General features: G+C 41.6%; 1 protein-coding gene across 7 annotated transcripts in view; it reads left to right on the top strand.

Moving 5' to 3' along the window:
- CPEB3 (cytoplasmic polyadenylation element binding protein 3) overlaps positions 1-18357 on the top strand; it is a 255676-nt gene that overhangs the window by 198447 nt on the left and 38872 nt on the right. For all 7 annotated transcript variants that reach the window (XM_033224394.1, XM_033224380.1, XM_033224386.1 and 4 more), the window contains one exon: positions 13080-13194. In XM_033224394.1, the coding sequence (XP_033080285.1) occupies positions 13080-13194 (115 nt within the window). The remainder of the gene's footprint in view (positions 1-13079; positions 13195-18357) is intronic.

Raw genomic sequence — 18357 nt, 5'->3', positions numbered from 1 at the left:
AAAAGAAAGAAATCATGGTTTGGACACCTTCCATCATAGGAATTTCTTCAAAGAAGGCGTTTCTTTTCCAAAGTGAGAGAAGTATCTCCTATTCATTATACATTTGATTTTTTTACCCTGGGTCTCTGAATCTGCAAATTGGTTCAGAGTTTCTTAGTGGTCGAATCTTTGGAAGCTATATTTTTTTCCAGGGAGGTCTAAAAAATGTTGCATTTCCAGCTGGGTGTGGTGGCTCACGTCTGTAATCCCAGCACTTTGGGAGGCCGAGGCGGGCAGATTATGAGGTCAAGAGATCGAGACCATCCTGGCTAACACAGTGAAACCCCATCTCTGCTAAAAATACAAAAAAAAAAAAAATTAGCTAGGCATGGTGGCAGGTGCCTGTAGTCCCAGCTAGTCAGAAGGCTGAGGCAGGAGAATGGTGTGAACCTGGTAGGCGGGGCTTGCAGTGAGCCAAGATCGTGCCACTGCACTCCAGCCTGGGTGACAGAGCAAGACTCTGTCTCAAAAAAAAAAAAAAAAAAAAAAAACAGTTGCATTTCCATTGTACTAAATGATAGCTAGTGGACAAAATAGCCAATGCCACCCCTTAAGGGATAATGTTCAGTGTTTTCAGTGTTCTGAAGAATACTTCTCCCATCAAAGACTAATCTCTTGAGAGGATCGTTGACAAAAGGTTTCCTCATAATGGTAATAGGTGTCATTTTTTGAGCACTTTGTGCATTATATATCCATTTTGTCTTTTAATTAAAGTTTCCTTAGCCAGAATCATTTGGGAAACATTGATATATTAAGGTTCTGAGAAGTCTTACAATATATACATTTGTGTAAAATTGTTTAATCCAGCATTTTACATACCTGCTTTGGGGATGATACTGGTGTAGATTCCTGTGGAATTAGTATTCCATGAAGCTCATTCAAAGAATAGGCATCCTCCCAGGAAAAACTTCGGTAACCTGAACTTTTATGTGTACATTCCTCTCAAGAGTTTTAGTGATCAGCATGCCAGTAACAACATCCTTGTCCTAGTACCATGGAGCTGAAAGTTCATATTTATGTAGACATTGGACGAAGTTGTCTGGCTGGAGTACAAGATTGCCTGAGACTGTGAACCTGAAAGTTAAAATAGCTGGATACAGTGCTAGTTTCACTGCTAACTCATTTTTCTCGAGCTTTGCTAACTGCTGGTTTTGTTAATAGGTCCAACAAATGTCGGTTGGTCATTTCTTGATGCATTGCAAATAGGCATAAAGAGTTTGGAGAAAAAAGAGTTGTTAATCACTCACCAGTAAAAATTCATGTTGTCTTGTCCAGGAGACTCTCTGGAAGCTGTGACTGGTGGCCAGTAGCCTGGAGGACAGGGAGTCTTGCAGGCACACAACATGATTGTAGTGGAAAGAGTACACGTAGACTGTTTTATAAAACCTGGAATTCAGTTCCGAGATGACTTCCCTCTTCTGATCCTTGGCTTCCTTAGCTCTAAAGTAGGGAGAATTTTTAGAGCATATGGTGTGGTGCTGTTTAAGTGTGACTGTAAAATGCCCAGCACAGTAGTGCAATATAAGTGCTCAAACGTGCTGTTGATTTCTTTTTTCTTTCAAAAGGGAATCAGCTGCCATGTTTATGCTTTCTGAGTGATGTAGCAGCATCAGCAGTGATGATGAACACTAGATAATTTTGATCACTGAGTGGGTCTCACCTCGTGGCATCAGAAATTTGCACTCATTAAGCCCAAGACCTTGGGCATTCACTGGTGACCAAATACATCCTATTTTCCTACCCCTGGAAGGTAGCTTTCAGTGGAGTAAGGAGAGAGATCTGGGAGTTGTGGAAGAACAGCTGCTGGACATGTTTTGTGACACCAGTTTCAGACCCTCAGGAAAACATTTGTTTACACACCAAACTTGCACAGAGCACTCATTAATGGTTAGGCACTGTGCTGGGCAGTTGGGATCCACACAAATATATGGTTTCAGCCTTAGAGGATCTTAGAGTCTAATAGAGGGAAATAGACATATGACCAGTAAGTGACCTAAGGAGCCACAGATGCTCTGAAAACCTGAAAGTTAAAATAGCTGGATGGAAGTATTAGAGGGAGTAGTTGTGATGGGGAGAGCGCTCCAAGAGCAGAGTACTCAGATGTTTCTGAGACAGTCAGAAAAGCCTTTAGAGAGAAGGTGTTGACTCGAGTCTTCTGGGCATAGCATTTAGTTGATAATGGCTTTATTAAATCAAATACAGTGCTAAGATATGCATAACCATTTTCATGGGTCAGTTTATGCATGCTCTATTTCTGCACTGAGTGCCCTTATGAAACAGTGTACCGAATTGTTCGAATTGTTCATCATTAACTGAAGGTCCCAAAGGGGTTGTAAAGCCTGTAGTCGCCTTGCATCAGATAATAGGCTCTGCAGCCTGCTGATGGGGGTAGGAGTTTCCTTTTTGTACCTGGACTATTTCTTAAACCTGAGGGTGGACTTGGAGCGTCCAAAGAGGACATGAAAGAATATCCTAGGGTTACTTTTGGTTCCCTGTCTAGGAAGAATCCTGGCTATTTTGACGAAGATTTTCTACTTCTACTTGGAGACTACTTCTACCTAGGGAATGGGAGCAATAGTCTGAATGTGAGAGTTATGGCTTTTTGCCTTGAGGCCTGACGGAGGTCTGACTGAAGCCCCCAGAGCTACCTGGGATATAGAAGTCTTACTAAGGCCAAAGACTCTGATTAGCTGTTCCTTTCTCTCCACTACCCCCAGAAGATGCAGGGAAGGCCTCTCTTCCTCTTCAGCACTTGAGAATAATAGATAGCATCTAAACTCCTGAAACTGGCTAACCTATTTGTTAGGGAGCTATGTGGTCAAAATTATGTTGAAATGAGATGCCAATATCAGTGTGCTGTGAGGAGTCCAAACCACAATTATTATTGTGGCTTTTAGTTTTGGTGATTAATAATAAACCAACTCCTTATGCCATGGAAGAGATAAAGATGCCTCACAAACCACAAACTAGCTTGTTTGTTTGTTTATTTATTTATTTATTGAGATAGAGGCTGTCACCCAGGCTGGAGTGTAGTGGTATAATCTCGGCTCACTGCAACCTCCGCCTCCCAGGTTCAAGCCATTCTCTTGCCTCAGCATCCTGAGTAGCTGGAATTTCAGGCACACACCACCATGCCCAGCTAATTTTTGTATTTTTAGTAGAGACGGGGGTTTCACCATGTTGGCCAGGCTGGTCTTGAACTCCTGACCTCAAGTGATCCACCTACCTTGGCCTTCCAAAGTGCTGGGATTACATGTGTGAGCCACCACACCTGGCCACAAACTAGTTTATTTCTGATATTGCTGGGGCAATCCAGTCATTTTGTGAAGTCTGTGATGCTTAAAATAGAGTTGCTGACAGCTGGTGTGGGTCTGAGTTCATCACCACTACAATTGAGCTGTTGCAGCTATATGTCAGCAGACCTGGGTTTAGCTGATTCATCCTGGCTATTGGGATGAGCTGGGGTGCTGCTGCTTGTTGGGGAGAGCAGTCCTGATGGTTCTGCAGTATTGTTTTTCCGATTTATGTAGACTAAAAGGATTGTAGGACTGGGGAGAGAATAATGGAGACTTTTTTTCCTAAAGAGCTTGAGTTTGAAGGGTACTGGAAAGAGGAAAAGGAAAAAGGAAATCAGAGTATGGGGGAAGTAGCTGAGCTCTGAACCAGGTCCTTTATGGGAAAAAGAGCATATGGCTTTGAGGGGGTCTTTAGTCAGGTAGTTTCCCGAGCTGGCTGCCTGATTGCACTGTTGACACCGAACGGTTTGCCGTTTGGAGCTGCCTTGAGATGAACAGATGAAAATGAAATCCTATGCAGTAGGATGTTCATGTGATGGATGCTGTAACCTGAAGAAGGGACCATACAGAGTGAGAAGTTAAAAATGAGCTTGATGGCCGGGCGCGGTGGCTCAAGCCTGTAATCCCAGCACTTTGGGAGGCCGAGACGGGCGGATCACGAGGTCAGGAGTTCGAGACCATCCTGGCTAACACGGTGAAACCCTGTCTCTACTAAAAAAAATACAAAAAAAAGCTAGCCGGGCGAGGTGGCTGGCGCCTGTAGTCCCAGCTACTTGGGAGGCTGAGGCAGGAGAATGGCGTAAACCCGGGAGGCGGAGCTTGCAGTGAGCTGAGATCCGGCCACTGCACTCCAGCCTGGGCGACAGAGCGAGAATCCGTCTCAAAAAAAAAAAAAAAAAAAAAGAGCTTGATGATGTGTATTGGTAGATGAATATCTAAATACTAAATTGTAACTGAGAACTCTAGGTGTAGGGATATGTGGTTATGCTGAGAAATTTGAAGTCTTGAGGTTTGTGTTAAAAAACAGTTCTTGGCCAGGTGCGGTGGCTTATGCCTGTAATCCCAGCACTTTGGGAGGCCGAGGCTGGTGGATCACGAGGTTATGAGATCGAGACCATCCTGACTAACAGGGAGACACCCCATCTCTACTAAAAATACCAAAAATTAGCCGGGTGTGGTGGTGGGCGCCTATAGTCCCAGCTACTCGGGAGGCTGAGGCAGGAGAATGGTGTGAACCCAGGAGGGGGAGCTTGCAGTGAGCTGAGATCGTGCTACTGCACTCCAGCCTGGGCGACAGAGTGAGACTCTCTCAAACAATAACAACAACAACGACGACAACAACAACAAAAAACTGTTCTTATCGGCTGGGCGTGGTGGCTCACTCCTGTAATCCCAGCGCTTTGTTAGGCCAAGGCAGGTGGATCACCTGAGGTCAGGAGTTTGAGACCAGCCTGGCCAACCTGGTGAAACTCCGTCTCTACTAAAAATACAAAAATTAGCTGGGCATGGTGCCGGGCACCTGTAATCCCAGCTACTCAGGAGGCTGAGACAGGAAAATCACTTGAACCCAGGAGGTGGAGGTTGCAGTGAGCCGAAATTATGCCATTGCACTCCAGCCTGGGTGACAAGAACAAGGCTCCATCAAAACAAAAAACAAAAAACAAACTATTCGTATTAAAACTATGTTTTCAAGCTGGGCGTGGTGGCTCACGCCTGTAACCCTAGCACTTTGGGAGGCCTAGGCGGGCGGATCACCTGAGGTCGGGAGTTTGAGCCCAGCCTGATCAACATGGAGAAACCCTGTCTCTACTGAAAATACAAAAAAATTATCCAGGCGTGGTGGCGTATGCCTGTAATCTCAGCTACTTGAGAGGCTGAGGCACGAGAATCACTTGAACCCGGGAGGTGGAGGTTGTGGTGAGCAGAGATTGTGCCATTGCACTCCAGCCTGGGCAACAAGAGTAAAACTCTGTCTCAAAAAAAAAAAAAAAACAACTATGTTTTCTCCTTGCTGCTGGGGGGAAAACAAATATGTTTTCTCCCTGCTGCAAGGAGGGAAAACAGAAACAAAAAATTGTGTTTTCTCTTATCCTGTAATTAAATTAGATACAACAAAAATATTTTCCTGAGAGAAGGGCTGGTTCTGTCGCCCAGGCTAGAGTGCAGTATCTTCATCACAACTCACTGCAACCTCAAACTCCAGGGCCTAAACGATCTTCCCACCTTAGCCACCACACCTAGCTAATTTTAAAAAGGTTTTCATAGAAACAGGGTGTCACTATGCTGCCCAGGCTGGTCTTGAACTCCTGGCCTCAAGTGATCCTCCAGCCTTGGCCTTCCAAAGTGCTGAGATTATATAGGCATGAGCCACCATGCCTGACCAAAAATGCTTTTTTTTTTTTTTGAGACAGAGTTTCACTGTCCAGGCTGGAGTGCAATGGCATGATCTTAGTTCACTGCAACCTCCGCCTCCCGGATTCAGGCAATTCTCCTGCCTCAGCCTTCCAAGAAGCTGGGATTATAGGCACCTGCCACCAAACCCAGCTAATGTTTTGTATTTCTTTTTTTTTAGTAGAAATGGGGTTTCACCATGTTGGCCAGGCTGGTCTCAAACTCCTGACCTCAGGTGATCCACCCGCCTCGGCGTCCCAAAGTGCCGGGATTACAGGCATGAGCCACCGTGCCTGACCAAAAATGCATTTTATATTTAATTTTAACTAAGAGGTTCTGGTCAATTGTCAATGAAATTTTCTTTTTAGGAAATGCTGTTATCGTATAACATTCTGATTAAAGAAGTAACCCATAGTAGAGGGCAGACACAGTGGCTCACACCTATAATCCTAGCACTTTGGGAGGCTGAGGTGGGTGGATTGCTTGGGCCCCTAAGTTCAAGATCAGCCTGGGCAACACGGCAAAACCCTGTCTCTACAAAAAATACAACAATTAGCTGGGCATGGTGGCGCATGCTTGTACTCCATGTACTACTGTACTCTAGCCTGGGTGACAGAGTGAGACCCTGTCTCAAAAAAAAAAAAAAAAGGCGACGAAAAGACCCATATTGCATGTCTTGTTTTTCCTAGCCCTTGACCTAATCTTATCCCTATTAATGACCTTTAGTTTTAAGTAGGATGAAACTTTAGTTTTTATATGGAGCTATAATTATTTTACTCTTTATTGATAAAAATTTCAAACTGGGCCAGGCATGGTGGCTCGTGCCTGTAATCCCAGCACTTTGGGAGGCTGAGGCGGGCGGATCACTTGAGGTCAGGAGTTTGAGACCAGCCTGGCCAACATGGTGAAACCCTGTCTCTACTAAAAATACAAAAACTAACCAGGCTTTGGGGCAGGTGCCTGTAATCCCAGCTACTTGGGAGACCGAGGCAGGAGAATTGCTTGAACCCAGGAAGCAGAGGTTGCAGTGAGCCAAGATTGCACCACTACACTCTAGCCTGAGTGACAAAGCAAGACTCCATCTAAAAAAAAAAAAAGAAAAAGAAAAAGAAAAATAGTCAAACTGGTTTGGTAATATATCTTTTATACAGTTTAGCCAGAAAACTTTCAGTTCTTTGAACAACTATCTAATGTTTCAGTTTAGTATACTCTTAACCATTTAAAGTTAATCTCTATAGAAGCAAACTTTTCAGAGCAATAGCAAGAAATAAGGAAAAGGCCAGGGATGGAGTGAAGTTTCTGAAAACTTGACGCTGAGACGGGCAGATCACCTGATGTTGAGACCATCCTGACCAACATGGAGAAACCTCATCTCTACTAAAAATACAAAATTAGCCAGGCGTGGTGATGCATACCTGTAATCGCAGCTACGTGGGAGGCTGAGACAGGAGAATCGCTTGAACCTGGGAGGCAGAGGTTGCGGTGAGCCGAGATTGTGCCGTCACACTCCAACCTGGGCAACAAGAGCGAAACTCCGTCTCAAAAAAAAAAAAAAGGGTAAGGTATAGTAGGGCAGAATTATTGGAAGTGTAGGTATTAATAGGTGTCATACAAAAAAGGGGTCTATGGAAATAATTTTAGAAATGCTGAGTTAAACAACATCGAACAGATTTTTTTTTTTTTTTTTGAGGCGGAGTTTCGCTCTTGTTGCCCAGGCTGGAGTGCAATGGTGTGATCTTGGCCCACCACAGCGTCCACTTTCTGGGTTCAAGCAATTCTCCTGCCTCAGCCTCCCAAGTAGCTGGGATTACAGGCATGCACCACCATGCCTGACTGATTTTGTGTTTTTAGTAGATATGGGGTTTCACCATGCTGGTCAGGCTGGTCTCGAACTCCTGACCTCAGGTGATCCACCCACCTTGGCCTCCCAAAGTACTGGGATTACAGGTATGAGCCACTGCACCTGGCTGAACAGATTTCTATAGAATTTCTTAGAGCCTTTAATTAAGTACACTAATGGGTGCCATGAAATGCCAAGAAGGAGAAGATAATCTACAGCTTTTCCCCAACACTGCTTATCTGGCAGACCAACCTTAGGGACCCATGTTCCACAGAATACACTTTGAGAAACCTTGAAAAGGAATATTAGTGATTTCACTACTAACTGTTGATATTATTAATGTTCAATTCTTTTAGATTTCTTGAAGGCTGATGTTAAAGTCACTATATGATATAAATTATTATATTTATAGCACTCAGCACTGTTTGGTTTTTGTCTTTATTCCTAAAAAGATTTTGCCTTTAGAGATAAGCAGTTATATGAAACAGAAGATAAGAATTTAGAAGATAATGTAATTCAGCCAAAAGTAGTCCTCAGGAGAGCTTCCATAGGAATACGTGCTTTAGAGAGAAACTAAAGGAAAACGATTTTTGTATTTTCTCTCATATATGCTAATGGAACAAAACCTTCCATCATTGTGAGCTGTGTGGTAACTAAACTCTTCAAGCCAAAGATCATGGACTGGGTGGGGCCTGTGGCATAGATCTGGTCTGCAGATAGTTTTATTTAGCCTGTATAGTGACTTTTAACATTTGAATTAGTTCCTATTTTAGAATCTTGAAGTTTCACTTAAAAATCTGAATTTCTAGCCACTCTTGAAAAATGGAAAAAGCCTGACAATACATACACAAGTAGTAACTACTTGCTGGAGCTGAGAAGTAGTTTACTCCAGTGTGTTACTGCCTGCGTACTAACCCAAACGTGGCTTGACGTTTGTGCTACCTGTCTGACCCTATGGTCATTTGAGTTTGTGTGACCCCCTACTGTAAGGATATGGCATGGCCCAAGAGCTGGAGCTTCCCAAAGGATACTGTAGCCCCTCTTTTTATATTGTTATTTTTATTTTATTTTGAGACAGGGTCTCACTCTATCACCCAGGCTGGAGTGCAGTGGTGCAATCTTGGCTCACTGCAACCTCTGCCTCCCAGATTCAAGTGATTCTCCTGCCTCAGCTTCCTGAGCTAGGATTACCGGTGCCCACCACCACACCTGGCCAATTTTTGTATTTTTAGTAGAGACCGGGTTTCACCGTGTTGGCCAGGCTGTTGTCAAACTCCTGACTTCAAATGATCCGCCCAGCTCGGTCTCCCAAAGTGCCGGAATTACAGAAATGAGCCACTGCACCTGGCCAGCAACCTCTTTTTAGAGTCACCTTTACAAGCAAATGTGGTCAGGCTGCTCCAGGAGGAAGTGCTGGAATCATGTCAGGATACTTTAAGGGAATCTTTACTGTTTCTGGGGGACATCCTTATACTTGTCCTCAGGATGCTGAGGCTTTTACTGCCCCTAAAGCGCCTACTTGACAACATACTGGAAGAGTTGTTTCACTCACACACCTTCTTTGTCACACACACACTCACAGAGTTAGCCCTATACAGTTGTTCCTAAGTTTGCATAAGGGATTGGTTCTAGGACCCCCCCCTCAGATACCAAAATCCACAGATGCTCAAGTCCCTTATATAAAATAGCATAACCTATGTGCATCTTCCCATACACTTTGAATTGTCTCTAGATTACTTATAATACCTAATACAACGTAAATGCTATATAAATAGTCATTCTACTGTAGTTTTAAAATTTGTATTATTGTTACTGTTATTTTTGTTTTAAAACATATTCTAGGCTAGACATGGTGGCTCATGCCTGTAATCCCAGCACTTTGGGAGGCCGAGGCAGGTAGATCACCTGAGATCAAGAGTTTGAGACCAGCCTGGCCAACATGGTGAAACCCCATCTCTACTAAAAAAAAAAAAAAAAAATCAGCCAGGTGTGGTGACACGCGCTAGCAACTCAGGAGGCTGAGGCAGGAGAATTGCTTGAACCTGTGAGGTGGAGGTTTCAGTGGGCTGAGATTGTGCCACTGCATTCCAGCCTGGGCAACAGAACGAGACTCCATATCAAAAAAAAAAAAAAAAAAGTTTTCTGTTTCAGATTGGCTGACCCTCGTTGCAGACTCAGAACCCTCAGATATGGAGGACCAGTTTTGTATAGAGAGAGGAAATTTATATTGAATTAGGACAGAATTATAATTTCATCTATTCTCAAAAATAATTATTAAACAAAGATAATTAAAAAGTGGTTATTTTATTTATACTCTCCACAAAATATTTGAATTAGCTTATAAAGTATGATATAATAATGAAGTATATATATACATATATATACACACACATACACACACACACAAAATCAGAACCAGAAAATATATCCAAACAAAGAGTAAGTCCAGAAGGAGAGAACACGGATATCAGGACCTGAGGTCTGGAGAAACAGGCCTGATGTGAGAATGGGCTTAGATTTCAGAGAGAAACCAGAGTGTGAGTGTAACTTTTCATACAGATAGTACCACAATATTATTATTTGCTTAGTATATAGAGTGTGTTGATATTGTTCTATGTTGATTAATTCTGCAGAGGTGACAGCTCTGAGCAAACTGTTTTCTGGTGGCAGCTGGGAAATGTAGGTTTTGTGAATAGGGTTAATCAGCACTGTGTCTTGAGCCCTCTTCCTGTATTTTTACCTAATCTACAATGCCAAGAATAAAGGAATGGGTTGTGTGCAATGTGATGAAGTGAGGTCGGGGATTGGGGAGTGGGCAGAAAAGGCAGTAGGCAATAATGAAAGCTCTCAGCAGGAAGGTTTGAGATCTTTTGCAGAGTTCTTTTGAGCAGTGGTAACCTACAGCTATTGATGAAAGGCTGTATTTCCTGTCTCAGTTAATTGAGCATGAAAGCAGACCACTGGATACTACACAAGAATAGTTTTCATTTTTTAAATAAAGTTATCTATGATCGAATGCAATTAACATAAAGTGATTGGAATTACCTTACCAGGTCCCTAAGCTGCCTTAACTGCTTTGTTAGGAATGAGATCAGAAGAGAGATTGTGTGTAGAAAAAGATACATCTGTGTGTGTGTGTGTGTATGTGTGTGTGTCATTAGAATCCTTGTTCTCACAGTGTCAGGAAATTATTGTGTATTAAATGAAAAAATTAGTAATAGGCAATAGGTCCTCATGAAGGCATTTAAAAGTAATGCTTTATGGTATTAGTGAATCTGCCTTTGTAGTAAATGTCAAGGGAATGATAATTTAGTCAAACAGACCAAAGTTTACACGGAAAGAACTGCATTTTTTTTCATGCAGTAAAGGTGGAGCAAGTGTCTGAATGTGAACAGTATTGTAAACAGGTCCAAATTTTCAGGGTCTAGGGAAGAAATGGAGATTTTGTGTCTTCTGGCTAACTGGTGAGGGCAACAGTGTCATAAAAGGCAAAAAAGTGGCTGGGCGCAGTGGCTTGCTCCAGTAATCCCAGCACTTTGGGAGGCCGAGGTGGGCAGATCTCTTGAGATTAGGAGTTTGAGACCACCCTGGCTAACATGGCGAAACCCTGTCTCTGCTAAAAATACAAGAATTACCCAGGTGTGGTGGCGGATGCCTATAATTCCAACTACTCAGGAGGCTGAGTCACGAGACTCACTTGAACCCAGGAGACGGAGGTTGCAGTGAGCCGAGATCATGTCACTGTACTCCAGCCTGGGCAATAAGGCAACACTCTGTCTCAAATAATAATAATAAAGGCAAAAAGTTAGGTGAGGGTGAATTTTGTAGCAATCTTAAAGAATGTGTAGACTGGCCAGGGACGGTGGCTCGTGCCTGTAATCCTAACACTTTGGGAGGCCGAAGCGGGTAGATCCCCTGAGGTCAAGAGTTTGAGACCAGCTGGCCAACATGGTGAAACCTTGTCTCTACTAAAAATACAAAAATTAGCCGGGTGTGGTTGCGGTCACCTATAATCCCAACTTCTTGGGAGGCCAAGGCAGGAGAATTCTCTTGAACCCGGGGGTTGGAGGTTGCATGAGCCAAGATGGTGCCACTTTACTCCAGCCTGGGCAAAAAGGAGAAACTCCATCTCCAAAAAACAAGTAGACTGTTTCTAACTGAGCAATTCTAGTTTTAAAGTTAATTCAAAATTTTTGAAAGTATAATTGCCACAGGTGCTACCTTTCAAGTGGGAGTACTCCTGGGTATAAGCCAAGCCACATACGAAATTATCCCATATGTTTCCTTGCATTGAGTGTTGACGTCTGAGCAAGGGGGAAAATGAACAATTCCATTAATACTAAGGAAATGAAAAGTCAACTTTTTTGTTTTCTATCTTAGTCATTAGTGGAGGGGAGGGGGAATGGCATGTTCCTTGAGGACAGATACCAGGTTCCCTTTCTGCACCCAGTCCGCTTCTCAGAGCATACTGGCTACTTGCCTAACTGGTTGGTTTTGAGGCAGTGCAGAATTTGCCTTCCAAATAGAAATATGCCATAAAGATTTCTTTTTCTACTTTAAACAAAATTTACTTAAACTTTGAGGCTTGCTTTAATTTAACCAGCCTTGTTTGTCAAAATCAGATAAATTTGAAAGAGATAACTCTCTCTCTGTTTTTTTTTTTTTCCTCCGGAGGCAGTCTTGCTCTGTCACCCAGGCTGCAGTGCAGTGGCACGATCTCGGCTCACTGCAACCTCTACCTGCTGGGTTCAAGTGATTCTCATGCCTCAGCCTCCTGAGTAGCTGGGACTATAGATGTGAGCCACTACACCCAGCTAGTTTTTGTATTTTCAGTAGAGACAGGGTTTCACCATGTTGGCCAGGCTGATCTCGAACTCCTGACCTTAAGGAATCCACCTGCCTCGGCCTCCCAAAGTGCTGGGATTACAGGTGTGAGCCACCGTGCCTGGCCAGAGAGTACTCTCTTTGTGCTATATTGTTATCTCTGGTAATTCTATGCTAACTTGCTGCGTGTTAATCTGTATTAAATCATATTGCTGAAAGATATGTTTGAATTTTGGAAGGTGATGAGAATTAAAAAGTCAGACATGGATAATTTTTAGAAAATACTCCTGATGTACTTTAGATGAAGTCTTAAAACAAAGTGGTGTATTGTGACACGTTGTAAACAGTCTCTATCGTGTGTTAAAATGAATCTGATTCAAAATGCAGACTCTGTCTCTAAAAGCCTGCCTTACAATAAAAAAAAAAAAAAACACAGGCAGAGGTGGTTTCCAATGGTTTCATGGTATATGTCATATGTCTAGAGTGCTGAGTACAGTACCTGTAAGTAGATTCCCCAAGAGTTCTATTGAAAGGTACTTAATGCAGATTACAGTAACTAATTAACTGGATTTTGTTTGGGTCATGTTCATTGTGAAATGCACAAATCAGTGGGTTTGTCTTTAGTCATCTTATTCTCATTTGGGGTTGCTGGAAATGAAGTAAGGACCAAGTAAACGACTTTTTTTCAGGTGCAAATTCGACCATGGAACCTAAGTGACAGTGACTTTGTAATGGATGGTTCTCAGCCTTTGGACCCCAGAAAAACTATCTTTGTTGGGGGAGTTCCACGACCCCTTCGAGCTGGTGAGTGGAAATAGTAACACCACAACAACAAAACCAACAAAAACAATATCCCCAATGCCTTTAGTCTTAAATATTTTCTAGGTTTCCAGTCAGCTATACATAGTCTCCAAAAAGAAGGCTGTTGTCGTTTTCACTGAGCTTTTTCAGGATTAAAGATTTTCTCCCAAAATGCTCTATTTTGTTATGGTGCAAAAGTGAATTTCATTAAACAGTTATGTTGAAAAAATGAATTTTATTTAGTGCTTTCCTATTTAATCGCTTATATAAAAAATAATAACACATTTGGCAGTGTGCATTCTTATGCCAGTCAGCATTGGTATGTATGACAGAAATCTGTCTTTTTTGAAGCTTCCCTGTTGTTTTTTTTTAAGTTACTTTCCAATGATGAAATTATTGTGCTGCTGGATTTGAGCAGAATGATAATTGACTGGAGAGTTTGAAGTGTTGTTGAACTGATAGCTTCAATACATATTTAAATGCAAAGACAAATCCAATCAGCTGTGCCTCAGCCTCCTAATAACCAGTATTAATGCCAGTGGAGTATAACAAAATTATTTCTAAGATCTAAGTTTTTGAAGCACTTAGAATAATTAAGTTTATTTTTTTAAAGTAAGACAAAAAATGTTACTGTTGCCACTGTAGTTGTGAAAATACATTTCTTTTGTGTTATTTATATATAGCACATAGACTTAGTTCTACCTAAAAATTAAAACAAAAAGCAGAGATCATTGAAATCATGTTGTGAAACAGAATTATAAAATGTAACCTAACGTTATTTAGCTGTATGACTTTCGTGACTTCTTAATTCTGAAAGTTCCTCAACATTTCTAACATATTTATCCAAATCCCATCTCCAGCCTACACCTAAAAGATAACTTTAGACCTATATAAAGACATTAATAATTTCATTTTGAAGGACTTTTAAAACATTTTTTCTGACTGGGTCTTATTTTCTTCTTTCTAATGGAGAACTGTCAAATGAAAGATAGAAAGCAAAACAGCAGAGATGCTTCCCTTTTATCTGCAGTCGGAGAAGAAAGTCTAAGAAGGGCTAATTCAAATGTGAAAAGCATTATGAGATGGGGGCAAATGCAGACCTTTGTTTGTAAACTGTTTGTGCTTTTAAAAAAAATGGTGGGGGTGTTGTGGAATATTTCTGACTTTTTCTAACTAGTGTTATATTTAGGAGTGGAGAGGGACAGAAATCCTTATTCTTATTTTACAAATGGACAATCATAGCTAGTATTGTAGCTTTTCCTTTTGCAACTGACTACAAGCACAAATTAGTTTTTTTGTTTGTTTGTTTGTTTGTTTGAGACGGAGTCTTACTCTGTCCCCCAGACTGGAGTGCAGTGGTACCATCTCGGCTCACTGCAACCTCCGCCTCCCGGGTTCAAGGGATTCTCCAACCTCAGTCTCCCAAGTAGTTGGGACTACAGGTGTGTGCCACCACGCCTGGCTAATTTTTGTATTTCTAATAGAGACAGGGTTCTGCCACGTTGGTCAGGCTGGTCTCGAACTCCTGACGTCAGGTGATCCGCCCACGTCAGCCTCCTAAAGTGGCTGGGATTACAGGCATGAGCCACCACATCCGGCCACAAATGAGTTTTTATGTTCTAGCCCCTTTCCTTTTTTTCCTAGATAGGAATCTGAAAAAATATTCTGAAAAAGTCCTATAGTTATAAAAAATAACAGAACTGGCTGTAACTTCTTATGTCTAAGGCACAGACATACGAGTTTATACATTAAACTTCAATTTGTATTATTCACTCTTTATTCTTCCTGTTTTAATGATTTGGAAGGATAGGTAAGGGCCTATATATTGTTTTTCTTCTGTAAATCCTGTGAAGATACCTTTTCCACACTTGCTGTATGATCATACCAACACTGCAAGAAGTGAACCCCTGGACCTGAAATTATATTCTTTAATATTTGTTGTCTGCAAGATGCCACAAATTCTAGGATTAGACAAGAATTATATTTAGTTGTCTAGTAAGAAATGGGATTTTGTGTTCCCTAACTAGATACTATACTATACCTTTCGTAATTTGAAGTTCCTTTTTTTTTTTTTTGAGATGAGTCTCACTCTGCCACCCTGGCTGGAGTGCAGTGGCACGATCTCGGCTCACTGCAACCTCCACCTCCTGGGTTCGGGCGATTCTCCTGCCTCAGCCTCACAAGTAGTTGCGACTACAGGCGTCCGCCACCATGCCTGGCTATTTTGATTTTTGGTAGAGACAGTGTCTCACTATGTTGGCCAGGCTGGTCTCAAACTCCTGACCTTGTGATCCACCCGCCTCAGCCTCCCAAAGTGCTGGGATTACAGGTGTGAGCCGCCATGCCCAGGCGAAGTTCTCTTTTTTCAACTACGCTAAAATGTTTTGTTTTAAAATGTTTTGTTTTTATAGTTATGTGGATAGTAATCTAAAATCACTTGTATTATTGATAGTGTTCCCCCATGCCAACACTTCCCTTAAGCGTAGCTAGTTTCTAGGTGGCAAAGTAATCTATATTATTGTCTTAGAATTTTACCATTCATCCCAAGACTTCTAGTTTAGAGGGCCATGTTATCAAGAAAAAAGTTAACATCTGCAACTTTTATCTATAATCATAGGAACTGGGTTTCTTTGAAACATGCTGAGCTTTGGGAACTGATGTATACCTTGGAATAGAAGACGATTTTTAAAGGAATTCATTGTGACTTTGCTAGACAAGCTGAAATTGAATACAGTACAGTTCACTTGAACGATAAACATTTATTGAGCATCTACTGTATTACTGGCACTAAGAAAGTATGTGTCATACAAAACTGAATATCCCACTATCATGTTAAAGAGGTCATCATATACAGAGAGTCAAAAAATGTCAGAAGAAAATAAATGTACTTACAGAATGTGAACTCAGAATTAATTGGAGACCAGATTATATTCTTTAACACGATTCTCAAATTTGGTTTTGAAATACTTTAGAGCATTTTTTATTATTTCCAAGGGATATTCTAGTTATGGAATTTTGGAAAGTCTAAAACTATTTTAAGCATTTTATGCAGAGTGATCCTGGACTAGATATGGGCGTCCCTACTCAACAGGTGAGATTTTAGATGTCCAGGTGGATTTTTACCTTATTAAGGGCCAAAAAGTATCCCTTAATATGTCACAGTGACTAAAATGTTATCACTGAAGTGTTATTCCTTTGGATCTTGTGAGTTGGTTTTTTTTTTTTAATCTTTGATATTCCCTCATTGTAACACAAGGACCAATATCACTGATAGTTATTCTGAATACAGGCCTTATCCCTTTAAACAGAAATACACAAACACCTCTAAAATAAAAAGGCAACCTGTTTTAAGCAGTATTGTCCTGAGTTTCTGGTTCTTTGATAAGCCTTCCTTTTAAAAACTCAGGTTGGACCAGCCTGGGCAACATGGTGAAACCCTGTCTCTACAATAAATATAAAAATTAGCCAGGCATGGTGGCACACGCCTGTAGCCCAGTCTCCTGAGGCAGGAGAATCACTTGAGCCCAGGGAGCTCGGGGCTGCAGCGAACTGATATTGCATCGGTGCACTCCAGCCTGGGTGACAGTAAGACCTTCTCAAAAAAAGAAAAAAAAATAGGTTGGAAAAAATCACAGTCCTGGAAAGGAAAACAAAAGAAAAGCTGAAAATGGGAAAATATCAGTGGAAAATTTAGATGAGCTTACTCATTGCCTGATTGTGGGTTTCTCTATGTCAAGTAATCCACATTCTTACTGTCTCTTCCTTTCATCACTCCCATCGGTGACAATAGCAAGCCAAGGGTGGTTTGCTTGAAGTCTCCTGGTGTTTATCAGATCTTGTGTTCTTTCTACTCCCCATCTCACCCTACCCTCACATTAGGAAAGCCTGTAAGTGGACTCACCGTGCCACCATGTGGCTAAAACTCGCATATTCTTCAGAGTCAGTACAGGGAAATGGGCAGTTTGATTGTCCTCCTGCTGCCACCTGGAAGTACAACATGTTGCCACTATGCTTCATTCACGTAATATGAGCAACATGTCTTCCTGAATCTCCATACAGAAATAGCACAGTTGCATATCCCTATGGCATTAGGACCTCTCCAGAATACATGCCTCTTCACTCTGATAGAAAATAAGTGCCAGGCTTGGGGGTTATGATACCACCAGGAACAAGTAGAGAGTGAGGTATGTGGTCTCTGTACTCTTCCCCAGTTGATTAACATGAGTATTTCTCTGATCCCAAATTTCTTGGTTTTGGCATCTAATTGGAGGACTGCCTCAGTGACCAAGCTTTTGGATCCATTCATTCCCAACCTTGATCAGCCTGGAAAACCTTTCAGTCTTTCTCATTAGAAGCATATGAACTGTTCTTTACTTCATGACTTCCTTAGGCCCTGCAAAACAGATCGATCTCAAGAGAGTGCTCATCTGAGTCCCCACAGTCTACTGTTTGCTTGTTCATCTTTTGGTCCCATCTTTCCTAACAATTGCTCTGATAATTCTTTCCTTTCTTTTTCTCCCCTACTAATATTCTGTGATGAATCCTGAAATTTCTTTCTGTCTTTCCCCACCTGCCCTGACTGTTGTGAGGATGGTTTTTCTGTGGGAGGTAAAAATTTCTGAAGTAAATATTCAGAGATATATGGCATATATCTAGAGAACATATATTCTGAATTTTTCTAAGATCATTTATTTCAGACATTTTGTATAAACATTTCATAGTTCACATGTATTAGAAACCATATCCTGATTTGTGATTTAGGAAACAGAAGTATTATAACCCTATCCTTTATTGTTGTTTTATGAAGTGGTTGCAGGCAGAAACCATCCTGTATCAAGTTTTTCAACAGTAGAAGCTTTTTCACCATGTTCTAAGTTCAGTATGGGTTGTCCTGGATAAACTCCAGATTTGACATACTGACTTGATTAATTGTATTACCTTTAGGGATAAGGATTTTCTAATGTTAGTATGTGTTTGTGTCCTCCCTCTGCATCAAAAGCAAACCCTCATCCATAGCTGATGTCAAACTTTGCCATATCAGTGGCAGGCTGTATGATGTTAGCATAAAGCCAAAATAACACTGCGATGAATTGATACTTACAGAGCAGAAACCAGGCCAACTTACATGTTAAGCAGAGATTCACAGAGTGGGAGTTGGGCAAGAAC

Source organism: Trachypithecus francoisi, unplaced genomic scaffold (assembly GCF_009764315.1).
Source record: "Trachypithecus francoisi isolate TF-2019V2 unplaced genomic scaffold, Tfra_2.0 Contig01436, whole genome shotgun sequence".
NCBI classification, from domain to species: Eukaryota; Metazoa; Chordata; class Mammalia; order Primates; family Cercopithecidae; genus Trachypithecus; species Trachypithecus francoisi.
This window is presented reverse-complemented; position numbering and strand designations above follow the sequence as displayed.